Source organism: Melanerpes formicivorus, unplaced genomic scaffold, assembly GCF_026170545.1.
Source record: "Melanerpes formicivorus ecotype bairdi unplaced genomic scaffold, bMelFor1.0.p_v2 SCAF_77, whole genome shotgun sequence".
Classification (NCBI taxonomy): Eukaryota; Metazoa; Chordata; class Aves; order Piciformes; family Picidae; genus Melanerpes; species Melanerpes formicivorus.
This window is the reverse complement of record NW_027142429.1, coordinates 2,019,063-2,046,612: the sequence shown is the minus strand read 5'-3', so window position 1 is coordinate 2,046,612 and position 27,550 is coordinate 2,019,063. Positions and strand designations below refer to the sequence as shown.

Here is a 27,550-nt window from a genome sequence, read left to right as displayed (position 1 = left end):
CAGCAGGAGCAGGGAAGTCCTTGTGCCCTGTGCTCAGCACTGCTTAGGCCACCCCTTGAGTCCTGTGTCCAGTTCTGGGCTCCTCAGGTTAGGAAAGAGGTTGAGCTGCTGGAAGGTGTCCAGAGAAGGGCAAGAAAGCTGGGGAGGGGTCTGGAGCACAGCCCTGTGAGGAGAGGCTGAGGGAGCTGGGGTTGCTTAGCCTGGAGAAGAGGAGGCTCAGGGGAGACCTTCTTGCTCTCTCCAACTCCCTGCAGGGAGGTTGTAGCCAGGTGGGGGGTGGTCTCTTCTCCCAGGCAAGCAGCACCAGAACAAAAGGACACAGCCTCAAGCTGTGCCAGGGGAGGTTTAGGCTGGAGGTGAGGAGAAAGTTCTTCCCAGAGAGAGTTGTTAGCCATTGGAATGTGCTGCACAGGGAGGTGGTGGAGTCCCCATCCCTGGAGGTGTTTAGGAAGAGCCTGGCTGAGGCACTTGGTGCATTGGTTGAGTTGATCAGATGGTGCTGGGTGAGAGGTTAGACTTGATGATCTCAAAGGACTTTTCCAAGCTGGCTAATTCTGTTCTATTCAATTTCACAGCTAACTTTAGTCCAAGCACAAATTAGCTTTCATGTGTTTGTTATCATGGAGGAATTACTGTAACTCAAACAGGTGAACAAACATAAAGGCCTTCACTGATGTCACAGCTTTCAGGAGCTTCTTTGAAGCTAGAGTCTCTACGTGGAGATTTAAGTGTAAGTCATCTGCTTTTTGCAAGTACTGATTGCATTCAGACTCCCAGAATCAATTGGAGGAGTCTCTCCTCCCATACTTTGAAAATCTACTCACCAGAAGCTGACTACATAACCCAGGAAGCTTACAAGAAGAACTTTTGAAACTACAGAGAATAGTTTGGGTTGGAAGGAACCTTAAGGATCATCCAGTTCCAACCCCCTGCCATGGGCAGGGACACCTCCCCCCAGCCCAGCTTGCTCAAGGCCTCATCCAGCCTGGCCCTGAGCACCTCCAGGCAGGAGGCAGCCACAGCCTCCCTGGGCGACCTGTGCCAGAGTCTCCCCAGCCTCACTCTCAACAATTTCTTCCTCCTCTCCACTCTCAGTCTCCCCTCTCCCAGCTCAAAGCCATTGTTCCTCAGCCTGGCACTCCCAGCCCTGCTCAAAAGTCCCTCCCCAGCTGACATCCTGGTCAGCACTCTGGCCTGAAGCTCTCCTGTTTCAGAGTAAAATCTGTACCTATCAAACCAAGAAATGTTTTGCCACCTGATGACAAGCAGCAAACCAACACATGGAAGCTTCTGTACAACTGGCACAAACCCAAAAGTCCTGAGGGATCTTCCTGGAGCCTTCCAATGCTCCAAACCCTTTTTCTCAGCAGGAGGAAAATGCTGAGTGGCAGATTACTGAGAGAAAACATTTCCTTGCTGGCATTTCCTTCTGCTTGCTGGGCTCTGTCCTCTCAGTCACTGAGCTACAAATCAGTGGCCAAGGGAATTCTGTTCTATTCACTGCAGGGCTGCAGAACTCTCACACCAGCTCCTCTGTGATCTAGAGGCAGCAACCTACCTCCCCCAGCAGACAAATGGAATCACAGAACTGTTTAGGTGGGAAAAGACCTTTAAGATCATTGAGTCCAACCATTCTCTAAGGCTACCAAGGCTGAGTCTAAGCCATGGCCCTCAGCACCACCCCTCTGCCTCTTTCAAACACAACCAGGGATGGGGATTCAACTCACTGGGTTGACTGGAAAGCCTTTAAGTGAAGAAATCTCTTCTAATCTCCAACCTAAACCTCCCCTAGGGCAACTTGAGGCTGTTTCCTCCATCCTACCATTTGTTCCCTGGGAGAAGAGCCCAACCCCCTGCAGCCTCCTTTCAGGGAGGTGTAGAGAGCAGTGTGGTCTCCCCTCAGCCTCCTCCACTCCACACTGAACACCCCCAGCTCCCTCAGCTGCTCCTCCCCAGCCCTGTTCTCCAGACCCTTCCCCAGCTTTGCTGCCCTTCTCTGGACCTGCTCCAGCCCCTCAATGTCCTTCTGGCAGTGAGTGCCTGCTGAGAGGCTCTGCAGCAGGCAGGCAGATGTGAGCCTCTTGTGCAACACACATTAGGAGGAGCAGCAGGAGCCAGCTCCCAGCCCCTGTGACTCCTCTCGCTGTGGCAGTCAGATGTTTGACCTCCCAGCCTACAAACCAGGACTTCAGAAGGCACTTGAGAGACATCATAGTATCATTCAGGGTTGGAAGGGACCACAAGGATCAGCCAGTTCCAACCCCCCTGCCATGGGCAGGGACACCCCACACTACATCAGCCTGGCCAGAGCCTCATCCAGCCTGGCCTTAAACACCTCCAGGGACAGGGCCCCAACCACCTCCCTGCACAACCCATTCCAGGGCTTCACCACTCTCATGGGGAAGAACTTCCTCCTCCCCTCCAGCCTCAATCTCCCCACCTCCAGCTTCATTCCATTCCCCCTAGTCCTATCACTGCCTGAGATCCTGAGCAGTCCCTCCCCAGCCTTCCTGGAGCCCCCTTCAGATCCTGCAAGGCCACAATGAGGTCACCTGGGAGCCTTCTCTTCTCCAGACTGAACAGCCCCAACTCCTTCAGTCTGTCCTCACAGCAGAGCAGCTCCAGCCCTCTGCTCATCCTCCTGGCCCTGCTCTGGACACCTTCCAGCACCTCCAGATCCCTCTTGTCATAGGGGCTCCAGAACTGGAGGCAGGACTCCAGGTGGGGTCTCCCCAGAGCTGAGCAGAGGGGGAGAATCACCTCCCTTGCCCTGCTGGCCACACTTCTGCTGCAGCCCAGGCTCTGGTTGGCTTTCTGGGCTGCAAGTGCACACTGAGAGCTCCTGGGGAGCTTCTCCTCCCCCAGCACCCCCAAGGCTCTCTCCTCAGGGCTGCTTTCCAGCCAGTCCCTGCCCAGCCTGGGTTTGTGCCTGGGATTGCCTCCACCCAGCTGCAGGACCCTGCCCTTGGTCTTGTTGAAGCTCCTGAGGTTGGCTTGTGCCCACCTCTCCAGCCTGTCCAGGTCCATCTGGATGGATCCCTTCCCTCCAGCCTGTCTGCTGCACCACACAGCTTGGTGTCAGCAGCAAACCTGCTGAGGCAGCTGCTGCTTGCTGCCATCAGCAGAGGTCACTGAGCACTTCCCTCAGCCAGAGTCTCACCGTGAGAACGAAGCCTGGGTGGATCCTCGCAGCTGTGATCTGTTGCTGCTGACTGATGTAAAGGAGGATCCTGTACTGGATTCCACAAGGAGGTGGCCCAGGGAGAGAGAGAGAGAGGGGGGAAAACAAAAAGCAGAAACTGAAAACATCCTCAATTCTGTTGAGCTTTGCCAAAGTCTGAGCCTAAGGCTATGGTGTTTCCCTGTCAAGCACACCTCCCAGCAGCACCTTACTGAACACAGCTTTGTCCCACCTACTAAAGCCCCTGGACAGCAGGTAAGCTTTATTCAGCTACAGGAATCAAGCAATTCAAATGAATGCTTTTGCCACAAGCAAGATGATTTAGCCAATCCCACTGCTATTCTGCAGCTGCTGTGTGAAGAGATGCTGCACTTGACCCTTCGGTGCAGGAGACACGCAGGATACAGCTGTCACAGACTGAGGCAGAGCAAGTTGTAGGGTGCTTTCCAAGCACTAAATGTACACAGAAGACACTGTACTGCCTTGTTGGGCTCTACCAGACATCATCTGCCAAGGAAAAGTTGAACCCCTGTGGGCAGCTGCCCTCCACACTGCTGGGGGTGGAACTGGGAGCAACCCACGGAGCGCTGCCAGCAGCGCAGGGTGCAAGGAGGCAAAGGCAGCTGAGGGAGGCTGTGAGTTTCCTTCTGCATGCTCCCTCCTCCCAGTTCCCCCCCCCGCCATGGACACTTCTCAGAGCAGCAACTCAGGAAATCAGCTCACTAAACTACTCTTTCTTTGCTGCTGCTCTTGCCAAAGCAGAAGCAGCCCGGTGAGCCAGGATGAGTTAGCAGCTGGGGGATGTGAAATGCCAGAAACCCCAAACCTGAGGACAGATCAGAGCATCCAAAGCACCTTTCAACACCCCAAGTCAGCTGGCACCTCAGCCATGTGGAGTGCTTGGGAAGGACAGGTATTTTTTGACACTAAAATAACCTAATTGAAGCACACCCTCTCTGCACTGTTGGCCAAAGTCCTGCTTTGTATGGATCTCTGGTCTGGCTGTCCAAGGCATTCTGAATGAATACCAAAACAGCTTCCAGGAACATTAGAAGGGCTGCAGTGCCTGAACCACTGCACACTGGCTCAGGCACAGGTTGGGAGAAACCTCACAGAAAGCAAGATGTCAGCAAGGGGAATGGCTGAGGCACAGGAAAACCCAGGAGGGCAGAAGGTTACTGAGACCTCCAGCAGCAAAAGCAAAGGCACTCTGGTGAGCCCAGGGAAGTGCTGCCTCACACCAGCATCCTCTCAGCACCACCACACTCCAGAAGTGAAGGGTCTCTCACCTCTTTAGTAGCATGGTTCCCCACCACAGCTGCTCCATACTTGCCTTGCTTCAAGTACTGCCCATTTGTACTGGAAGACAAGGGAGAGATTCAGCTGCAGCACTGGCCCTGCCTCTTCTTTCCCTCTACTGCTGCAGGGTTCAGGCCCCTCTCCCCCTGGCCAAAATTGTAGGTAGCCTTTCTTAGCTTAAAGATCATCACAATTTGCTTGCTTGCTCCACAGAGCACAGAGGCAAACATGCTGGAGTTGGAGCTGAAGTCTGCTCTTTCCACAGACCCAGAGCAAATGAGCTTTCACACCATGGCAGTGGCAAACAGAGAGAGGATTTACTGCTGCTCCTCCATGCTCATGCCTCAGATCTCCAGGAGGCAACCTATGAAATACAAGCTCCTGACAGAGCTGCCTGGACACAATGCAAATGTCCAGCCAGGACCTCAGGAGGTAGTTCTCTGTAACAGCCAGACCCAAAACTTGCTCTTTATGTGACAACTGGAGAAGCCTGGAGAAGAGGAGGCTCAGGGGAGACCTTCTTGCTCTCTGCAACTCCCTGAAGGGAGGCTGTAGCCAGGTGGGGGTTGGTCTCTTCTCCCAGGCACCCAGCACCAGAACAAGAGGACACAGTCTCAAGCTGTGCCAGGGGAGGTTTAGGTTGGATGTTAGGAAGAAATTCTTCCCAGCAAGAGAGATTGGCCATGGGAATGTGCTGCCCAGGGAGGTGGTGGAGTCCCCATCCCTGGAGGTGTTTAGGAAGAGCCTGGCTGAGGCACTTGGTGCCATGGTTGAGTTGATCAGATGGTGCTGGGTGACAGGTTGGACTGGATGATCTCCAAGGTCTCTTCCAACCTGGTTAATTCTATTCTCTCCCAACTGCACAACTCAGAATGGCAGCAGAGCAACTGAAACTTATTTTGAGCATCTTGGAGCACCTCCAGCACACAGACACAGGTCTGTAGACCAGAAGATCCTTGGGGTGCCTTCCAAGCTGTGATTGTCTATCAGCAATGACCTCTTCTCACTCATCCAGAGAGCTTCCCTTTGTGATTAGCTGCCAGGCTCTCAGGCCCAGGCTGTGAGGAAGCCACAGTGTCACTTACTAGCGGTAAGCGTGAACGGCGGTGGCCACGAACACTGAGGGTGCTCCCGAGGCTGCTGGGGCCACAGGAGCCTTCTGGGCTGCAGGACCTGCTGAGCAATGAGAAGTCAGTGACACACAACTGCCACATGTGCTGGCCAAGGACAGTGCAATGACACATCCCTTCCCCCCAGGGAAAAAAAAACACAGTGCCTGAAAGGGGCCTCCAAGGAAGCTGGGGAAGGACTTTGGACAAGGGCTGAGAGTGCGAGGATGAGGGACAGTGGCTTTGAGCTGGGAGAGGAGAGACTGAGAGTGGAGAGGAGGAAGAAATCCTTGAGAGTGAGGCTGGGGAGACTCTGGCACAGGTTGCCCAGGGAGGCTGTGGCTGCCTCCTGCCTGGAGGTGTTCCAGGCCAGGCTGGATGAGGCCTTGAGCAAGCTGGGCTGGTGGGAGGGGTCAGCTACTGGATTCTTGCATTGGAGCACTCAACATGAAAGGATGTGGACCTGTAAGAGAGGTTCCAGAGGAGGCCATGAAGATGATCAGAGGGCTGCAGAACCTCCCCTATGGGGACAGGCTGGGAGAGTTGGGGCTGTTCAGCCTGGAGAAGAGAAGGCTCCAGGGAGACCTTAGAGCAACTTTCCAGTTCCTGAAGGGCTCCAGGAGAGCTGGGGAGGGACTTTTGGCAAGGGTTGGGAGTGCCAGGATGAGGAACAATGGTTTTGAGCTGGGAGAGGGGAGATTGAGACTGGAGATGAGGAAGAAATTGTTGAGTGAGGCTGGGGAGACTCTGGCAGAGGTTGCCCAGAGAGGCTGTGGCTACCCTCTCCCTGGAGGTGTTGAAGGCCAGGCTGGATGAGGCCTGGGCTGGTGGGAGGTGTCCCTGCCCATGGCAGGGGGCTGGAGCTGGATGATCTTTCAGGTCCCTTCCAACCCAACCCATTCTGTGATTCCATGAATAAGGTTAAACCACAAAGAGTGATGTTCCAAAGCCACCAAGGGCCACTGGAATAACCAGATGTAGGGAGGGGAGCAGAGGAAGAGAACATCTAGGGGAGTTACTTCATAGAGTCACAGAATAGTCTGGGTTGGAAGGGACCTCCAAAGGTCATCCAGCCCAGCCTCCTGCAGTGAGCAGGGACAGCCTCCACTGGGGCTCTCCACAAAGGCCTCATTCTCCCAGCAAGACTCTCACTAAGTTTCTCCCCCAGTTACTGGGCACAAGCTCAGTTACTTACCAGCTGCAGTCTGAGCCTTTTTAGGCTGCTTTGGTGCAGTGTACTGGAAGAATTCATTTTCCTGGCCTGAGACTGTTTGGTCCAGACCAAAGAGAGAGGCCAACCTGGCACTGGAAACAGAAATAAATTGGTTTAGCTTATTTAACACAAGCTTTAGAGATAACAAACACCACTGATGCTACTGAAGTGGTTACCATCATTCCAGGAATAAACAGAGGGAGGCAAGTGAGGAGGAGGAAGTTCTTCCCCATGAAAGTGGTGAAGGCCTGGAATGGGTTGTGCAGGGAGGTGGTTGGGGCCCTGTCCCTGGAGGTGTTTCAGCCCAGGCTGGATGAGGCTCTGGCCAGCCTGATCTAGTGTGGGGTGTCCCTGCCCATGGCAGGAGGGTTGGAACTGGCTGATCCTTGTGGTCCCTTCCAACCCTGACTGATACTATGACACTATGATACTCTGGGGGTGTTCAGTCTGGGGGAGAGACCTCATTGCTCTCTGCAGCTCCCTGAAAGGAGGTTGCAGTGAGCTGGGGGTTTGGTCTCAGGTGATAGGAGGAGAGGAAATGGCCTGGAGTTGTGCCAGGGTAGGGTCAGGTTGGAGATGAGGAACAATTTCTTTGCTGCAAGAGCGGTCAGGGATTGGCACAGGCTGCCCAGGGAGCCCCCATGCCTGGAGGGGTTCCAGAAACCTGTGGCCATGGAATCATAGAATCAATAAGGTTGGAAAAGACCTCAAAGATCATCAAGTCCAACCTGTCAGCCAACACCTCATGACTCCTAAACCATGGCTCCAAGTGCCACATCCAATCCCCTCTTGAACACCTCCAGGGATGGGGACTCCACCACCTCCCTGGGCAGCACATCCCAGTGGCTAACAACTCTCTCTGGGAAGAACTTTCTCCTCACCTCCAGCCTAAACCTCCCCTGGCACAGCTTGGGGAAGTTCAGTGGCCACGGTGGTGCTGGCCAAAACAATTCTCTGATCCCACATTAAGCAGCTCAAGACTAATTCCCCAAAGACATTTGAATAAGCAGAACTTTAAGACAAAAGGGGCTGGGCTGAGTAGCACAATTCATTAGGTTTCATTTCCCCAAAAGCTGAGGAAACTGAAACAGCCTCAAGACAAAGAAGAAGTTACTTTAAAGCAATGGCTGTGAAGTAGTTGGTTGTTGCAATAATGGAACCACTCCATGGCAACACAGAAGCCTCCATGTAGCACCAGAAAGTTTTCTTCCACCTTTTTCCTGGACTGAAGCTTGAGGGGAAAAAGATTGAGACTGGAGATGAGGAAGGAATTGTTGAGGGTGAGGCTGGGGAGACTCTGGCACAGGTTGCCCAGGGAGGCTGTGGCTGCCTCCTGCCTGGAGGTGTTGAAGGCCAGGCTGGATGAGGCCTTGAGCAAGCTGGGCTGGGGTGAGGTGTCCCTGCCCATGGCAGAGGGATGGAACTGGATGACCCTGAAGGTCCCTTCCAACCCAACCCTTTCTGGGATGGCATGACCAAGGAAGGAATGCTCATTTAAAGGCTTCACACAGCATCCCTGCCAAAAACAAAGTGTTGGGACTGCAACCAAATACAACCCACATGCTCCAGGCACTCAGAGATAATGAGCTAAGCTCCCTCAGTGGGAGCCTGGTAGTTTTAGGACTCATTAAGAAAACACCAAGTGTGGATGAGAAATGCTGTTTTCCATGCAACACAGAAACTCTCTCAGTGCTGACCCTGCTGCAAGGGCTGAGCAGAGAACCCAGAGGACTGAGCAAGGAGCTTGATGCAGAGAGATCTTCCTCTCTCTCTGCCTTCCAGTACCTGAAGGGCTCCAGGAGAGCTGGGGAGGGACCCTGGACAAGGGCTGGGAGTGCCAGGATGAGGAACAATGGCTTTGAGCTGGGAGAGGGGAGACTGAGAGTGGAGAGGAGGGAAGAGATTGTTGAGAGTGAGGCTGGGGAGACTCTGGCACAGGTTGCCCAGGGAGGCTGTGGCTGCCTCCTGCCTGGAGGTGTTCCAGGCCAGGTTGGATGAGGCCTTGAGCAAGCTGGGCTGGTGGGAGGTGTCCCTGCTTATATCAGGGAGTTGGAACTGGATGATCTTGAAGGTCCCTTCCAAGCCAAGTCATTCTGTGATTCTTGAAGTGTCCTCAAAATGCATTCTCCCCTGAAGTTTTAAAACAGAATAGGAGATGAGTATCTGAAGGGGGCTACAGGAAGGCTGGGGAGGGACTGCTCAGGATCTCAGGCAGTGATAGGACTAGGGGGAATGGAATGAAGCTGGAGGTGGGGAGATTCAGGCTGGAGGGGAGGAGGAAGTTCTTCCCCATGAGAGTGGTGAAGCCCTGGAATGGGTTTTGCAGGGAGGTGGTTGGGGCCCTGTCCCTGGAGGTGTTTAAGGCCAGGCTGGATGAGGCTGTGGCCAGGCTGATCTAGTGTGGGGTGTCCCTGCCCATGGCAGGGGTGTTGGAACTAGCTGATCCTTGTGGTCCCTTCCAACCCTGACTGATGCTGTGATACTATATTATGTTTCTCCTGTGTGAGGGCAGAAGGTTGAAGGCTGTGGCCGAGGAGCTGACTCCCCGCTGCTGAGCTGTTTGCAGTTTCAGTGCTCCAAGCCCACTTCAGCTCAGCTGCTCCTCCTCTCCCGGGACCAGGGAAGACTTCAGGCGCCCAGGCAGAATCCCCAGAGGGCAGCACCGCTGGCAGTGTCCCAGCGGCTCCGCAGTGTTTCACACAGGATGCTTGTGAAAACCACCTCTTGACAAGCAGAGAGAGGGGGAGCTCACAAAAGCAGTGAGCAGAAGCTCCTTGAGGAACGAGTGCCACCGAAACTCCGACGGCTGAGGAGGCTCCAGGCGGCCAAAGCCACACAGGGCACGGAGACGTGGAGGGGCCGCGCATGCAAATGGTTATCAGCAAGATAAGGTGCTGGAAGTCGCCATCCCGGCTTGAAAATCCCTCGCCCCGCCATTTCCAGGAGTTGGGGACACCTTCAAATGAAACCACACCTCCCCTTTCTGCCCGCTCCATCACCCGCGGCTGCTCCTGCTCTGTGTTTCCAGGCAGGGGGACTCAGGCGCTGGACCCCCCTGGGCCCGGCCTGCCTGTCCCCTGCCTGCCTGTCCCCTGCCTGCCACACCACCAGCCCCTGCCCGGGGGGACCGGGCTCGCCCTCCGCCCCCACCGAACGGGCATAGGAGAAGGAGGGCACAGCCCCGGGGCTACAACCAGCGACGGGAGCTCAGCTCGGGTCCGACCCTGCCGGGCGCTGTCCCACCCCGTGGAACGGCCCGGACGGGGAGGGCTCCGAGGGGTCCCGCAGGCTCTCCCGCCTCTCATCAGGCCAGACAGCAGCGAAGCCCAGCCCCAGGCTGCGCAGGGCCCGACCCTCCCCGCAAAAGGCCTCCACCGGGGCCGCGGCCCCGCGGCCTTTCCGAGCCCACCCCCCCACCCCGGAAAGAGAAGGGTGGCTCGGCTGCGCCCCGCCGGCCGCTCACCCGCTGGCAGGGGACAGGAAATCCGCGTCGTCCTCCTCTGCCGCCCCCCCGAACATGATCACGGACCCGCCGCCGCCGCCCCGCGATGTCGTAAACGCTCCGTCCGGCACCGGCGCGCTTTGCGGCCGCGGCGGGACAGCGGCGGCGCGCCGAGGGGCAAGGCGGAAGGGGCGCCGCGCGCGGGCGGGGCTTGAGGGGGGCACGCGGGGAGGGGGCGTGGTCAAAAGGGCGGGACCGGCGGAGGGGGCGGGACCGGCGGAGGGGGCGGGACCGGCGGAGGGGGCGGGACCGGCGGAGGGGGGCGGGACCGGCGGAGGGGGCGGGACCGGCGGAGGGGGCGGGACCGGCGGAGGGGGCGGGACCGGCGGAGGGGGCGGGACCGGCGGAGGGGGCGGGACCGGCGGAGGGGGCGGGACCGGCACCGGCGGAGCGGAGGAGCCGCGGTCTCGTGGCGGTCGCGCGGTGAGTGACGTGCCGGGCTCTGGGCGGCCTCGCGCCCCCCGCGCCCCCGCCGCGCCCCGCGGGGGCTCGCGGCCGTCGCCCCGAGCTGTCGCCCGTGGCGGGGCGCGGGGGCCTTGGTCGGGGCGGGAGGGGGTGCCTGCCGCAGCCTCTCGGTGGCGGGGGAACCGCGGAGGGTCCGCAGGGGTCGGCAGGGCCTAGGCGTGCAGCGAGCCTCGGTCTCGGCGGGGCCTTCCCAGGGGAGCGGCCTGCCGGCGAGCCCGCGTCGTTGAGAGCCGGAGGGCTGGCGGGCAGGAAGCGGCCCCGCGGCGGAGCCTCCGGGCACGGGGAGAGGCTGCCGGCGGGGCTGCCAGCCTGGCTTTGCGAGGGGGAGCGGGATGTCCCCAAGGTGACAGCCGGACGCCCGGCCCCGCCGTGCGCTGCCCTTGCGCGGAGGGCGGCCCCGGCCCGCGGCGTGCGCTCGGGCTGTGCCTCCCAGCCCGGGGCAGCCCCTCCGGGGCCCGGCGCCCGGCACGGCTCCGCGGCTGGGCTGCGCCTCGGGGGCGGTGTGCGGCTTGGCGGCGGCCCGGCAGAGCTGGGGCTCGGCAGCGTGCAGGGCACACGGCCGCTGCTGTGCTCCGGGCTCGGCTCTCGCACCCCGGAGTTACCGAGGGGCGAGCGCTGCCCTGGGATGCGTTTCGGTTGTGCCACCGGAGCAGCTCCTTGACTTTCAGGACGCCTGAGCTGCTCCTCCTTAAGCAGCTTTCCACCCTAGCCTCCTCCGCGGGGTTTTTGCCCTCCCGGCGCCGCGGGGTGCTGTGTGAGCTCCCCCCCTGCTCCGCCGTTAGATTCGGCGCTTCGGAGCTGGCCGCTGTTGGGACGGAGCCAGGCTGGACGCAGGGGAGGGCAAACCGCCTGGAAAAAGCGTGGAATGGTTTCCTGGCTGTTTTCTGGTGCCGACTGGTAACTCACAATGGGAGCTCCTTAGGAGAGCTTTGAGTCTGAGCACGCAGCTGCCAGGCCAGCTGGAATGCTGAGTTCGCACTACTTCGGGGCTTTTATTGCCATGAGAGTGCAACGTGCTTGAGAGATAGGTGACCTAAAAGGGTTAAAGACCAGGGAGGGGAGCACGAAGTGGCTTTTCCTACCGCTGGATCACTTTTGTTACTGCAGTGATTGTTTCGGAGTGAAACCTCAGCAGAGGCTCAGAAGCTTTCTCTCTGTTGCAGCCCCCCCAGACCCCTGCACACACAGCAGTAGTTCTGTGGCAGTCTGATGTAAATCCCTGATGGGGGCAGCTTGTTCCTGCCTCGAGGTGGCAGGTGGGCATGAACTTGAGTTGGGAGATGTGGTTGCTGCTTTCTTTCCTTGCATGAAGAGAGAACCTGTTGCTGTTTTGTCTCCTTCCCAGTTTCTACTAAGTCAGCAGTCAGGAGTCTGTCTTTCTTCAGACAGTGAGGAGCTCTCTGGTTGAGTTTTCTTCAGGTGGTCTGTACCAAACTTTATGTCTGTGCTCAATTCCCTCCCTTGTGTTTTTTAGTGTAAAGCTCAACTTAGAAGCAAAACCTGCGTGGTTCTTTGCCAGTCATAGTATCAGGATTCAACTCCCTGGGGTGACTGGAAAGTCTTTAAGCGAAGACTTAAAAGGCTGCAGAACTCACACCAGCTCCTCTGTGATCTAGAGGCAGCAACCTACCTCCCCCAGCAGACAAATGGAATCACAGAACTGTTTAGGTGGGAAAAGACCTTTAAGATCATTGAGTCCAACCATTCTCTAAGGCTACCAAGGCTGGGGCTAAGCCATGGCCCTCAGCACCACCCCTCTGCCTCTTTCAAACACAACCAGGGATGGGGATTCAACTCCCTGGGGTGACTGGAAAGTCTTTATGTGAAGAAATCTCTTCTAATCTCCAACCTAAACCTCCCCTAAGGCAACTTGAGGCTGTTTCCTCCATCCTACTACTTGTTCCCTGGGAGAAGAGCCCAACCCCCTGCAGCCTCCTTTCAGGGAGGTGTAGAGAGCAGTGTGGTCTCCCCCCAGCCTCCTCCACTCCACACTGAACAACCCCAGCTCCCTCAGCTGCTCCTCCCCAGCCCTGTTCTCCAGACCCTTCCCCAGCTTTGCTGCCCTTCTCTGGACCTGCTCCAGTCCCTCAATGTCCTTCTGGCAGTGAGTGCCTGCTGAGAGGCTCTGCAGCAGGCAGGCAGATGTGAGCCTCTTGTGCAACACACATTAGGAGGAGCAGCAGGAGCCAGCTCCCAGCCCCTGTGACTCCTCTCGCTGTGGCAGTCAGATGTTTGACCTCCCAGCCTACAAACCAGGACTTCAGAAGGCACTTGAGAGACATCATAGTATCAGTCAGGGGTGGAAGGGACCACAAGGATCAGCTAGTTCCAACCCCCCTGCCATGGGCAGGGACACCCCACACTAGATCAGCCTGCCCAGAGCCTCATCCAGCCTGGCCTTAAACACCTCCAGGGACAGGGCCCCAACCACCTCCCTGCACAACCCATTCCAGGCCTTCACCACTCTCATGGGGAAGAACTTCCTCCTCCCCTCCAGCCTGAATCTCCCCACCTCCAGCTTCATTCCATTCCCCCTAGTCCTATCACTGCCTGAGATCCTGAGCAGTCCCTCCCCAGCCTTCCTGTAGGCCCCCTTCAGATCCTGGAAGGCCACAATGAGGTCCAGGGATTCTTGCCCTGTGAATGTGTCAGCTGAGATCCCCATGGGCTATCCCACACAGGCATCAGCACTGGCATGTCACAGTTTCACAGTGTCACCCAGGTTGGAAGAGGCTCCAAAGATCATCAAGCCCAAGCTGTCACCACAGACCTCATGACTAGACCATGGCACCAAGTGCCACATCCAATCCCCTCTTGAACACCTCCAGGGATGGGGACTCCACCACCTCCCTGGGCAGCACATCCCAATGGCCAACAACTCTCTCTGGGAAGAACTTTCTCCTCTCCTCCAGCCTAAACCTCCCCTGGCACAGCTTGAGACTGTGGCCTCTTGTTCTGGTGCTGCTTGCTTGAGAGAAGAGCTCAACCCCCACCTGGCCACAACCTCCCTTCAGGCAGTTGTAGCCAGCAGGTTCTGGTGTCAAGGAAGTGGGTAGGCAGCTGGCAGCAGTGCATCCTGCAGTGGCTCTGCTCTGTGCTGATGAGCCCTCACCTGGAGTACTGTGTCCAGGTCTGGGCTCACCAGGTCAAGAAGGACAAAGAACTGCATGAGAGATTGCAGTGCAGGGCCTTGAAGCTGCTGAGGGGTCTGGAATATCTCTTAGGTGAGGAAAGGCTGAGAGAAGGTTCTGGCTAGCCTGGAGGAGCCTGAGAGGTGATCTTATCAATGTCAGGAAGATGGGGCCAGGCTCAGTGGCAGGACAAGAGGTAATGGGCATGAGCTTAAACCTAGGAAGTTCCACCCAGAGGTGGTGGTGGCAGAGCACTGAGGCTGTCCAGAGGGGCTGTGGAGTCTCCATCTCTGCAGACTTTCAAGCCCCCTCCCTGGATGTGTTCCTGGTTGACCTGCCCTAGGTGGTCCTGCAGGGCAGGGGGAGTGGACTCAATGACCATGACTCAATGATGATGACTCAATGATACAAGTGCTGAGTGCTGCACTTTGGCTACGGCAACCTCAGGCAGAGCTACAGGCTGGGGTCGGGGTGGCTGAGAGCAGCCAGGCAGAGAGGGACCTGGGGGTGCTGATTGACAGCTGCCTGAACATGAGCCAGCAGTGTCCCCAGGGGCCAAGAAGGCCAAGGGCATCCTGGCCTGCATCAGGAAGAGTGTGGCCAGCAGGAGCAGGGAAGTCCTTGTGCCCTGTGCTCAGCACTGCTGAGGCCACACCTTGAGTCCTGTGTCCAGTTCTGGGCTCCTCAGTTTAAGAAGGACATTGAGAGACTTGAAGGAGTCCAGAGAAGGGCAAGAAAGCTGGGGAGGGGTCTGGAGCACAGCCCTGTGAGGAGAGGCTGAGGGAGCTGGGGTTGCTTAGCCTGGAGAAGAGGAGGCTCAGGGGAGACCTTCTTGCTCTCTCCAACTCCCTGCAGGGAGGTTGTAGCCAGGTGGGGGTTGGTTTCTTCTCCCAGGCAAGCAGCACCAGAACAAGAGGCCACAGTCTCAAGCTGTGCCAGGAGAGGTTTAGGCTGGAGGTGAGGAGAAAGTTCTTCACCAAGCAAGTTGTTAGCCATTGGGATGTGCTGCCCAGGGAGGTGGTGGAGTCCCCATCCCTGGAGGTGTTCAAGAGGGGATTGGACGTGGCACTTGGTGCCATGGTCTAGTCATGGGGTCTGTGTTGATAGGTTGGACTTGATGATGCTCGAGGTCCTTTCCAACCTTAGTTATACTGTGAGACTGTGATCTCTGGAGGTCCCTTCCAGCCCCTGCCCTGCTGTGATTCTCAGCCAGGTGTCTTTCTTTTCAGCTCTGTTCACAGCCCTCTCCTGTGTTTGAGCCTGGAGCTCCACACCTGTGCCCAGTCCAAGGCCACTTTTTCCTGGCTGTGCTCAAGTTCCCAGCTTCATGCAGGGGTGGATTATTCTCTCCTCACAAGGATTTATTACATTGGTTTTAAATGTGTTTGATCTGAGCTTGCCTCTGAGTAATAATAGTATTTCCCTGAGTAATAATGTTTGATCTTGTTGCATTGGAGTTCAATTTGGTGCTCCCACTTTCTGCAGTTTGTGATCTCAGCTTTCCTCAGGCTCTCAGCAGGCTTTGCAGTCTGCTTCATCACTTTCTTCCCACTCCTCATTACAGAGAGGGCACTGGAAATCCCTGCAAGTGTTGCTGCTCAGGGGAGACTGAGACTGGAGATGAGGAAGGGATTCTTTGCAGTGAGGCTGGGGAGACTCTGGCACAGGCTGCCCAGGGAGGCTGTGGCTGCCTCCTGCCTGAAGGTGTTGAAGGCCAGGCTGGATGAGACCTTGAGCAAGCTGTGCTGGGGGGAGGTGTCAGCTACTGGATTCTTGCATTGGAGCACTCAACATGAAAGGATGTGGACCTGTAAGAGAGGTTCCAGAGGAGGCCATGAAGATGATCAGAGGCTGCAGAACCTCCCCTGTGGGGACAGGCTGGGAGAGATGGGGCTGTGCAGCCTGGAGAAGAGAAGGCTCCAGGGAGACCTTAGAGCAACTTTCCAGTACCTGAAGGGGCTCCAGGAGAGCTGGGGAGGGACTTTGGGCAAGGGTTGGGAGTGCCAGGATGATGAACAATGGCTCAAACTGGACAAAGCTGGAAGAGAAGGCTCCAAGGTGACCTCATTGTGGCCTTCCAGGATCTGAAAGGGCCTACAGGAAGGTTGGGGAGGGACTGCTCAGGATCTCAGGTAGTGATAGGACTAGGGGGAATGGAATGAAGCTGGAGGTGGGGAGATTGAGGCTGGAGGGGAGGAGGAAGTTCTTCCCCATGAGAGTGGTGAAGGCCTGGAATGGGTTGTGCAGGGAGGTGGTTGGGGCCCTGTCCCTGGAGGTGTTTAAGCCCAGGCTGGATGAGGCTGTGGCCAGCCTGATCTAGTGTGGGGTGTCCCTGCCCATGGCAGGGGGGTTGGAACTAGATGTTCCTTGTGGTCCCTTCCAACCCTGACTGATACTGTGATCCTATGATAGATCAGAGATTAGGAGGAAATTGTTCCCCATGTGGGTGGTGAGGCCCTGGGACAGGTTGCCCAGGGAAGCTGTGGGAAGCTCTAAGGTGTTGAAAGCCAGGTTGGATGGGGCTTTAAGCAGCCTGGGCTAGTGGGAGGTGTCCCTGCCCACAGCAGGGGGTTGGAACTGGATGACCTTGAAGGTCCCTTCCCACCCAAAGCATTCTGTGAGTTTAAATGCAGGTTGGGTTTGCAGCTGTGGCTGTGGTGGGAGGCTGGGGCTGCCCTGCTGCAGGAGGCCAAGCTGAACTGATGCTTTTTGCTTGCACACCAACACCTGTGCAGTGGGCAGGAGCTTCCTTGGGCTTTGCCTCCTTTCCCACCTCCCCAAAAAATAAAAGAGAACCAACAAAAGGATTGAAAATAAACCTAGCAGGAGTCTCTCCCACACAGCTGCTGCTTGAGAGCTGGGCACTTGTGTGGGGCTGCTCCCTACTGGGATTCTGCTGCCTGCTGGAAGCTACAGGGAGTTGTTTGGATACCCTCTCAGGTCTCTAATGGAGAGCAGCTTGTTAAGTAGGCTGAGAACTGGAGACATTTCTGCCAGCAGGGAGAAGGAATCCCATCAGCTCCCCAAGGCATGTGTGCAGGGCTGCTGTGGGATTTTAAAGGTGTAGTCCCTGCTGCTCACTCTGACCTGCAGCAAGGTTTGTGTCTTCTTGTTCTTTTCCTCTCTAGAAGAGAGGTCTGGAAGGATCCTGCTCAACCCCCTGCAGCAGTACAGGGGAGGGCTGACCTGCTGCAAGCAGCTGGCAGTGCTGGTGAACAAGTCTACCATGAGCCAGCAGTGTGCCCTTCGGGGGCAAGAAGGCAAATGTTCTCCTGGGGGTTGTTAAGAAGAGTGTGGCCAGCAGGACAAGGGTGGTTCTGCTCCCCCTCTGCCCTAGTGAACCACATCTGGAGTACTGGGTCCAGTTCTGGGCTCCCCAGTTCAGGAGAGACAGGGAACTGCTGGGGAGAGTCCAGGGGAGGCTGGGAAGCTGCTGAGGGGTCTGGAGCAGCTCTGTGAGGAGCAAAGGCTGAGAGCCTGCAGAAGAGCAGCCCCAGAGGGGAGTTGAGCAATGCTCAGCAAGAGCTAAAGTACCTGTGGGGGGCAAGAGGCTGGGGCCAGACTCTGCTCAGTGGTGCCCAGGGACAGGACCAGGGGCACTGGGCACAAAGTGAGACCCAGGAGGTTCCATCTGAACAGGAGGAGAAACTTCTTTGGTGTGAGGCTGCTGGAGGCCTGGAGCAGGCTGCCCAGAGAGGTTGTGGAGTCTGGAGCTGCTCTGCTATGGAGACAGCCTGAGAGAGTTGGGGTTGTGCAGTCTGGAGAGGAGAAGGCTCCCAGGAGACCTCATTGTGGCTGCCCAGAGAGGTTGTGGAGTCTCCTTCTGTGCAGAGCTTCCAAACCCCCTGGGCATTGTGCTCCTGGGCAGGGTGCTGTGGGTGCCCTGCTGGAGCAGGGGGTTGGTCTGGAGGCTCTAGAGAGGTCTCTTCCAACCCCCAGCAGGCTGGGGTTCTCTTGTTTTCCATTTGGACAGGAGGTCAGAGAGGAGACAACTTCTTGTTCACTGAGCTAAAATGGAGCGTTTTATGCCTTGTTTTTCCTCTCTGCCTTTGCTGCTCAGCCTCTTCCACCCCACTCCATAGCCCTGCCTTCTCCAGCCTGGGCTGAAGGGGACCCTGAAAGTTAGCAGTGATTAGCATCAGGGCTTAGTGAAGTTGAGCTGAAGCTGTCAGGCTTCTTGGAAAGCCTGCCAGGAGCTCCCTGGGAGTTTTGGCTTTTTTCCTCTTGGGGAAGGATTATAAAGTCTGAGTCTAGTTCAGGTTGCTGTGCCCTGGGCAGTCCAAGCTCAGCTAATCTGCTCCATGCCTCTTTATTTCAATCTCATTTGCTGGCAGTGCTCACAGGCAGGCCCTCAGGGGGCTTCAGAGGAGTGCTTAACCATTTTTTTTTCCCTTTCAGCTGGACCCTGGGATCTGCTAATGCAGAGAATAAAGGGCCCAGTCCCTGTAAACAAATCAAATTCCTGCTTGGCTGCCCTGCAGGTTCACTTCCTAAAGCCTTTTGCTTGTTTTGGTCCTGGACCAGCACTTGTTCTGCTTTTGGAGGCAATCTAGAAAGGAGAGGCTGTGATGAAAAGCCTCCTTTGCCACCTCCCTTCTCTGGTAGTCATAACCCATGTAGAATGGAAGAGAACAAACCAGGTTGGAAGAGACCTTCAAGATCATCCAGTCCAACCTATCACCCAGCACCATCTGATCAACTAAACCATGGCTCCAAGTGCCTCATCCAGGCTCTTTCTAAACACCTCCAGGGATGGGGACTCCACCACCTCCCTGGGCAGCACATTCCCATGGCCAATCTCTCTTGCTGGGAAGAATTTCTTCCTCCCCTCCAGCCTAAACCTCCCCTGGCACAGCTTGAGACTGTGTCCTCTTGTTCTGGTGCTGGGTGCCTGGGAGAAGAGACCAACCCCCACCTGGTTACAACCTCCCTGCAGGGAGTTGGAGAGAGCAAGAAAGTCTCCCCTGAGCCTCCTCTTCTGCAGGCTAAGCAACCCCAGCTCCCTCAGCCTCTCCTCACAGGGCTGTGCTCCAGACCCCTCCCCAGCTTTCTTGCCCTTCTCTGGACACCTTCCTCTTTCCTAACCTGAGGAGCCCAGAACTGGACACAGGACTCAAGGTGTGGCCTCAGCAGTGCTGAGCACAGGGCACAAGGACTTCCCTGCTCCTGCTGGCCACACTGTTCCTGATGCAGGCCAGGATGCCCTTGGCCTTCTTGGCCACCTGGGCACACTGCTGGCTCATGTTCAGCTGCTGTCAACCAGTACCCCCAGGTCCCTCTCTGCCTGGCTGCTCTCAGCCACTCTGATCCCAGCCTGTAGCACTGCCTGGGGTTGTTGTGGCCAATGTGCAGCACCTGGCACTTGGAGTTGTTCAATCTCCTGCCCTTGGACTCTGCCCATCTGCCCTGATACAACCTCTGAGGTCATCTTCCCATCATATGGTTTCACAACATCTGTTCTTCTCCCTGTCTCACCAGATCCTCTCTGCTAGGCTCCAGGGGATCTCCAGGGGCTCTTGAACAGCTGTCTTTGGTGGCTGGAGTGGAAAATACTTTGACCTGAAGAGGGCTGAGGAGAATCTCATAAGATTCAACAAGGTGCAAAGTCCTGCACCTAGCTTGGGCCAATCCTTGATGTCAGTCCAGGCTGGGGGGTGATGAGATTGAGAGCAGCCCTGCAGGAAAGGACTTGGGGGTGAGGAGCTGGGCAGGAGCCAGCAATGGGCACTGGCAGCACAGAAGGCCAAGGGCAGCCTGGGCTGCATCCAGAGCAGTGTGGCCAGAGCTGGAGAGAGGGAATCCTGCCCCTCTGCTCTGCTCTGGGGAGGCCTCACCTACAGGGCTGTGGCCAGCTACAGGACCCCCAACACAAGAAGGACCTGGAGCTGCTGGAGCAGGTCCAGAGGGGGCCACAAAGATAATCAGAGGGCTGAGGAACCTCTGCTCTACAGACAGGCTGAGAGTTTGGTCTGTTCAGCATGGAGAAGAGAAGGCTCTGGGGAGACCTTACAGCAAGCTTCCAGGGAGAAGGCTGAGGGAAGTCTGTTCAGAAGGGCCTGTGGTGATAGGAGGAGAGGCAGTGGTTTGAAACTGCAGCAGGGGAGATTCAGGCTGCACATCAGGAGGACATTCTGCAAAATGGGAGTGGTGAAATACTGGAACAGGTTGCCCAGGGATGGGGTTGAGGCCCCACCCCTGGGCATGCTGAGGGGCCTGGAGCAGCTCTATGAGGAGGAAAGGCTGAGAGCCTGGAGAAGAGCAGCCCCAGAGGGGACCTGAGCAATGCTCAGCAAGAGCTAAAGGAGCTGTGGGGGGCAAGAGGCTGTGGCCAGACTCTGCTCAGTGGTGCCCAGGGACAGGACCAGGGGCACTGGGCACAAACTGGAACCCAGGAGGTTGCATCTGAACAGAAGGAGAAACTTCTTAGGTGTGAATAGAATAGAATAAACCAGGTTGGAAGAGACCTTCAAGATCATCGAGTCCAACCTATCACCCAACACCACCCAACCAACTAACCCATGGCACCAAGCACCTTATCAAGTCTCCTCCTGAACACACCTTCAATGATGGTGACTCCATCACCTCCCTGGGCAGCACATCCCCATGGGCAATCTCTCTCTCTGTGTAGAACTTCCTCCTGACCTCCAGCCTGAACCTCCCCTGGTGCAGCCTGAGACTGTGTCCTCTTGTTCTGGTGCTGGCTGCCTGAGGCTGCTGGAGGCCTGGAGCAGGCTACCCAGAGAGGTTGTGGAGTCTCCTTCTGTGGGGAGCTTCCAACCCCCCCTGGGCACTGTGCTCCTGGGCAAGCTGCTGTGGGTGCTTTGCTTTAGCAGGGAGAATGGACTGGATGATCTCCAGAGCTCCCTTCCAGCCCCAACCATGCTGGGCTTGTGTGAGAGCATCAGCAAGTGCAGCAGGAGTTCTCTGCTGCTTCCCTGTAGCAAAGACTTCTGTTCCCACACAGGCTCAGTAGCTATCAGGAGCTGGGATCTGGTTCCTCTGATGAAGGTGCATGAGCTGTGGGATATATTTAGCTGATCTTTTAGCCAATCTGGATAAGGGAAAGCCTGACAGTCCTGGCCTGTTCCTAAGTGCTTCATGTGTCTCTTCCTGGGGGCAGGAGGGCGTGTGGAAGGAGACCTGCAGGCTTTTTGCACCTTGGAGAGCATTTAATTCACCTTGGATCTGTAGGATCAAGAAGTGCTCTGGGGGCAGCTCTGGGGTGCAGTGCAGCTCCTGAGCTTACAAGCTCATGCTTGTAGCCACCCAGCTGCCTGCTCCTCTGCCAGCTTGGGAAAGGGGCAGTTTCACAGGCTTCAACCCCCCCATGAAGCTGGTCCCTGGAACCCAACCCCCTCCTCCTCTGATTGCTTTCCAAGGGTGACCATAGCCCAGCACCGAGCACCTGCAGCCCAGAAGGCCAAGGGCAGCCTGGGCTGCATCACAAGCAGCATGGCCAGAGGTGGAGAGAGGGGATCCTGCCCCTCTGCTCTGGGAAGACCTCACCTGCAGTGTCCAGATATGGAGTCTTGAACACATGGAGCTGCTGGAGTGGGTCCAGAGGAGGCTATGTGTGCAATCAGAGGGCTGGAGAGCCTCCCATGTTGGGACAGGCTGGGAGGGCTGGGGCTGTTCAGCCTGGAGAAGAGAAGGCTCATGGGGACCCCAGAGCTGCATTTCAATATCTGAAGGGGCCCTAGAGGAAGGCTGGGGAGGGACTGTTCAGAAGGGGCTGTGGGGATAGGAGGAGGGGCAGTGGTTTGGAACTGGAGCAGGGCAGAGTTAGGTTGGACATCAGGAGGAAGTTCTGCACTGTGAGGCTGGGGAGAGCCTGGCACAGGCTGCCTGGGGAGGTGGTTGAGGCTCCATCTCTGGAGACATTTAAGATCTGATTTGCTGTGTCCCTGGGCAGCCTGTTCTAGCTGGAGGTGTCCCTGCTCCTGCAGGGGGCTTGGACAAGATGACTTTTGAAGGTCCCTTCCAATCCAGTGCGTTCTGTGGTTCCACTCTGTGCTTCTCTTGTGTGGAACAACTGGAGCAGCCCTGTGCCCTGCTGCTGGCCTGGCCTCAGCCTGCTGTGCAGCTCAGCAGCTCCTGGCTGGGTTCCTTTATGCTGTGTCTGGATAGAGCCTGCACTGAGATCCAGGGGTCCCATTCATCAGTTCCTGCCCAGCAACCTCTTCCTGCTCTGCAAGGTGTTGGACTCGTGGGACCTGGCAGTGCATTGTCACAGCTTGACTGCCTCTGCAGCCTGCATCCTTTGCTTGGGGAAGCAAAACACCAGCAAGAGTGGAGCAGATTCAAAGCCAGTGCTCCCAGCAGGCAAACAATCCCAGTTCATTCTCCTCCAGCCTGGGGAAGTGAGGGCTCTGTGGGAGGGCAGTGATATGCCATCTGCATTTCCCATAGGGCAAGCCAGCCCTTGCACATCAAAGTGATAAGGGAAGTAGAAGCTCCTGAGGAACACACCCAGCCTTGGAGTAGTGTGGAAGTGATTGCAGCTCCCAGCCTGGCTCTGGTTCTCTCAGCTGCCTCTTTTGTGGTCCCCTTGTTTGTCAGCTCCTGGGCTAATGGATTTGACCAGAGACTGAGTCATGATTTCTGCCTTCTCTGCCAGCAGAGCTGTATACAAATCAGTTTCCACTGGCTTGGATGCCCATCATTAACTTGGGGTCAGATGTTATCTCACAGGCACCTACTGAACCTTGGTGTTCAGGGTGGTGTCAGGTGAGGCTGAGCCGTGCTGGAGGAGTAGGTTACAGGAACTGCCAAGCTGGAGCTTGAAGAGTCTGAAAGAAGGATGGTTGGGAGTTCTGCAGCTGCCCTTGTGTTCCTCCTCCAGGTTGGGTTGGGCTTGTAAAGTCATTTTTCTGCTGCTTTCTCCAGACCAGGCTTAGAGCAGTGCCTGTAGGACATCCTGCTATGTCCACAGCGAAGCCTAAGACACTTTTCTCTGACTGGTTTGCTTTTGGGGTAGGAAATCACAGAATGGTAGGGGTTGGAAGGGACTTCTGGAGCTCATCCAGTCCAACCCCACTACCAAAACAGGCTGACCAGGAACACATCCAGGTGGGGCTTGAAAGTCTCCAGAGAAGGAGACTCCACAACCCCCCTGGGCAGCCTGCTCCAGGCCTCCATCACCCTCACACCAAAGAAGTTTCTCCTCCTGTTCAGATGCAACCTCCTGGGTTCCAGTTTGTGTCCATTGCCCCTTGTCCTGTCCCTGGACACCACTGAGCAGAGTCTGGCCCCAGCCTCTTGCCCTCCACCCTTTAACTCCTGCAGAGCACTGCTCAGCTCCCCTCTGGGGCTGCTCTTCTCCAAGCTAAAATCGCTCTGCCTCAGCCCCTACCCCTGTTCTACACAGCCGGGAGGGGCTGGGTGGCCATCTCTCTCACTGGCCACACTGAAGGGATGGGTCTGGTTTGAAACATGCTGCAGGTCAGGCAAGAAGCAGGTTGGAAGCTGAGTAGGGGAGATGAGAGGCAAACGTGAGCAGCAGTTAATGATTAGCCCTTGCTGTCGATAGCGACGCTGCCTGCAGCTTGGCAGTGCCGGCTGAGCGCTCAGGAGCTGCAGGCTGTCTCAGGCTGGACTCTTCTGCTCTCCTGGAGGCAGTGGGTGGCAAAGCTGTCTCTGCAATAGTAAGTCCTCAGCTTGCTTTTTTTGTGGCACTGAATCATTTCTGCTTTGGCTGAGCAGTGGTGTGGCTCTGGCAGGGGCAAAAGGCAGGCTTGGAAGCTCTCTCCCAGCGCTGCTTTACTGTCGCTGGTAGCTACAGCAGAAAACGTGTTGCTTGTTCTTTGTTCTGCTTTCCATGCCCTAGAGGTAGTCCTGTCAGCAGGCTGTCATGAGGCCAGGGTGCTTTCAGGGATGACTTCCTCCCCAGGGACTGGCTGGGTTTGAGTGCCCTTTCCTTCTCCTTGGCGTTGCAGAAGGTTCTGTAGCTTGCTGGGGTGGCAAAGAGTGCAGGCAGGACTGACTGACTTCTGCACCTCCAGGAGGGGAAACCTGGAGGTGCTCTGTGGTGTGCACTAGGGCTAGGAATTTGATCTCTGAACTCTGCCTTCAGGTTCCTGCCTGGAAGCTGTTTGTCTATCACACATTCCACCCTCTTGCTGTCAGCCCAGATCCCAGAGCAGGAGCGGGAAGGTGACTCTGGTGATGCATGCCCAGGGCCTGGCCATCTGCTGGAGCAGAGATCAGCGTCCCGGGCCCATAAAAAACACAGTGGAATGAATTTTGCTGCTGCTGCCCTATGCTCTACCTTGCCTTTTGCTCCAAAACAGCTCCAGGCTTCTCAGAACAAAGGTGTTGTGAGCAACTGAAGCACAAAAGGATTGGATTCTTGGCTGTGGTAGAACAAGTTTGTGTTTAGAGGGAGAGGCCTGGGTGTGATGTGAAACGCAAGCAACCTGCGCTCGTTGCCCTTCTGCAAGCAGGCAGAGAAGCACTTTTCTCCAGATGAGGCTTGTGAGCTGGTAGCTCATTGGTGGGGCAGGCTCCATGCAGAGTTGTGACCCTGACCCATCAGAGTGGGAGCTGGCAATGCCAACCTGCTCCCACAGGAGCTGACCTCAGCATCGCCCCGCGGCGATTGCCGCAATGCCTGGCACCGGCCGGACCGTCAGGCCTCCAGGCAAGGGGAATGTTTGAGTGGCCACCTCAAAATGCTGTGTCTGCACATGGACACACATCTGAGGAGCAGCTGTAGAGGAACAGCTACTTGGACATGAAAAGAAGGGAGGGAAATGTGCTCCTGGGATCGCGCTTCAAAGGAGCTCTCACGTGTGGTGGAAGCTGATGCCCAGCAGGGCTGAGCAGTTCCTCCCTGCTGAGTGTGCAGCACCAGGGGGCATGGAAGCAATGCCTGTGAATGGCTTATACCAAAGTGTCTTAGGTATGTGTGGAGTGGGTTCCTAAACCTCAACAAGGAGCTGTGGAGAGTGGTTTCCTTCTCCAGGTTCACAGAACAGTTTGGGTTGGAAGGGACCTTAAAGGCCATCCAGTTCCAGCCCCCTGCCATGGGCAGGGACCCCTCCCACCAGCCCAGCTTGCTCAAGGCCTCATCCAGCCTGGCCTTGAACCCTTGCAGTGAGGGGGCATCAACACCCTCCCTAGGCAGCTTATTCCAGTGTCTCCCCACCCTCACTGCAAAGAGTTTCTTCCTCATCTCCACTCTTAATCATTCCTCTTCCAGCTCAAAGCAATTGCTCCTTGTCCTGTCACTCCCAGCCTCTTTGTCACCACTGCCCTGCTGACCCTGCCCAAGTTCACTGGGGGGAAGACTTCTCTGGCAAAGGGTTTGCAGGATCTTCAACAACAGGAGCTTTTTAGCTCAGCTACTGGATTCTCTTGCATTGGAGCACTCAACATGAAAGGATGTGGACCTGTAAGAGAGGTTCCAGAGGACGCCAGGAAGATGATCAGAGGGCTGCAGAACCTCCCCTGTGGGGACAGGCTGGGAGAGCTGGGGCTGTGCAGCCTGGAGAAAAGAAGGCTCCAGGGAGACCTTAGAGCAACTTTCCAGTACCTGAAGGTGCTCCAGGAAAGCTGTGGAGGGACTTGTGGCAAGGGCTGGGAGTGCCAGGATGAGGAACAATGGCTTTGAGCTGGAAGAAGCTGGATTTAGATCAGAGATTAGGAGGAAATTGTTCCCCATGAGGGTGGTGAGGCCCTGGGACAGGTTGCCCAGAGAAGCTGTGGGAAGCTCTAAGGTGTTGAAGGTCACGTTGGATGGGGCTTTAAGCAGCCTGGGCTGGTGGGGGGTGTCCCTGCCCACAGCAGGGGGTTGGAACTGGATGTGCTTTAAGGTCCCTTCCAACTCCCAACCACACTAATTCTGTGATCTGTACCTGTCCATGAATGATGGGCTTGCCCTCCAGAGCACAGAGCAGCTGCTCAGCATCTCTGCAAGCACTGCTAAGCCCTTGATGGGTGCAGGTTATCAAAGCAGATGCACAGTGGTCATGCTCAGGGTGCAGTGGGGTGCTGACTGCACTCCTTGCCTCAGCTGGGCCTGCTTGAGTGAGGAGCTTGGGAGAGATGATCTCAGGAGGTCTCCTAATCCTCAAGGGTTCAGTGACTGAACATCTTGCCTGCAGTCCTCCCGTGGTGACCTGTGGCACAAGGGCAAGCAGGGTGAGATCTGGGACTCTTCCATGAGTCTTCTGAATCATCTGTGGTGATGGACTTTAGGCTCCTTTTTATGAGGCCATGTGGGCATGAGATTTATCTGCAGGAGCCAGAGGTATTTATGGTGCTGCTAGATAGCCTGTGCGACCTTGCACCTGTGCCAAAGGCCAGGTAAGGCACTTGGAGTCACAGCTGAGAAGGCTTTCCCTTGCTCCTTGGGAATGCACTTGCTGACTCCTGGTTTCATTTTGTGCCTCCTGAGATTATTTTGCAGCCTTACAGGGCTGAAGGGTAGCAGACAGCATTCCAAATCAGCCTGGGCAGAGCTCTGTAGACTGTTCCTCCTGGGGTGTGTTCTGCTGTTTCAGCAGACCACATAGTGATGGTTTCTGAGGTGTCAGCTGGTGGGAGCTACCCTGTCACCTCCTGACATTACCTGCTGTTGTTTGGAGACCAACTGCCTCTGCTTGTGGCCACTGAACAGCTCTGTCCCCTCTGGGCACAGAGACCCTTTTGGTGTGAGCCAGGCTGGCTCCTTTCCATGCATACTTCTCATACCTGCTCTTACACAGAGTCACAGAATGGTTTGGGTTGGAAAAGCCCTCTAGGGTCATCCAGTCCAGCCCCACCATGGCCACTAAACCCTGGCCCCAAGTGCCATGGCCACAGGTTTCTTGAACCCCTCCAGGGATGGGGACTCCACCACCTCCCTGGGCAGCCTCTGCCAGTCCCTGACCACTCTTGCAGCAAACATTTTGCTTCATCTCCATCCTAGCCCTCCCCTGGCACAGCTTCAGGCCTTCTTGTTCTATCACCTGAGACTAGGGGGAAGAGCCCAACCCCCACCTCCCTGCAACCTGTCAGGGAGTTGTAGAGAGCAAGGAGGTCTCCCTGTCAGGGCTTCACTTCAACACAGGGTTCACTTCGGTGTCTCCCTGCTGCTGTTTGTTGGCCCTGCCTCTGACTTGGAGATTTGCACTGATGTTCCCCTCAGGAAGCTGAGTTGAGTTCACAGTATCACAGAATCACCAAGGTTGAAGAGACCTCGAGGATCATCAGGTCCAACCTGTCACCACAGACCTCATGACTAAACCATGGCACCAAGTGCCACATCCAGTCCCCTCTGGAACACCTCCAGGGATGGGGACTCCAACACCTCCCTGGGCAGCACATCCCAATGGCTAACAACTCTCTCTGGGAACAACTTTCTCCTCACCTCCAGCCTAAACCTCCCCTGGCACAGCTTGAGACTGTGTCCTCTTGTTCTGGTGCTGTCTGCCTGGGAGAAGAGACCAACCCCCACCTGGCTACAACCTCCCTGCAGGGAGTTGGAGAGAGCAAGAAGGTCTCCCCTGAGCCTCCTCTTCTCCAGGCTAAGCAACCCCAGCTCCCTCAGCCTCTCCTCACAGGGCTGTGCTCCAGACCCCTCCCCAGCTTTCTTGCCCTTCTCTGGACACCTTCCAGCAGCTCAACATCTTTCCTAACCTGAGGAGCCCAGAACTGGACACAGAACTC

General features: G+C 56.5%; 2 protein-coding genes across 7 annotated transcripts in view; one reads left to right on the top strand and one right to left on the bottom strand.

Moving 5' to 3' along the window:
• Positions 1 to 10,447, bottom strand: part of FKBP15 (FKBP prolyl isomerase family member 15) — a 49,331-nt gene extending 38,884 nt beyond the window's left edge. For 3 of the 6 annotated variants that reach the window (XM_068164201.1, XM_068164203.1, XM_068164204.1), the window contains exons 1-5: positions 10,266 to 10,447; positions 6,785 to 6,894; positions 5,566 to 5,656; positions 4,471 to 4,540; positions 3,161 to 3,235 (exon numbers count right to left, since the gene is read on the bottom strand). In XM_068164201.1, coding sequence (XP_068020302.1) covers positions 3,161 to 3,235; positions 4,471 to 4,540; positions 5,566 to 5,656; positions 6,785 to 6,894; positions 10,266 to 10,321 — 402 coding nt within the window. In that variant the 5' untranslated portion in view covers positions 10,322 to 10,447. Of the gene's footprint in view, positions 1 to 3,160; positions 3,236 to 4,470; positions 4,541 to 5,565; positions 5,657 to 6,784; positions 6,895 to 10,265 lie in introns of those variants that run through there. The other 3 variants (XM_068164202.1, XM_068164206.1, XM_068164205.1) reach the window with 2 other exon arrangements.
• A 213-nt stretch (positions 10,448 to 10,660) lies between these two features.
• Positions 10,661 to 27,550, top strand: part of SLC31A1 (solute carrier family 31 member 1) — a 51,756-nt gene continuing 34,866 nt past the window's right edge. Inside the window, exon 1 of the mRNA XM_068164207.1 lies at positions 10,661 to 10,727. The gene's annotated coding sequence lies outside the window, so the exon portion shown is untranslated. The remainder of the gene's footprint in view (positions 10,728 to 27,550) is intronic.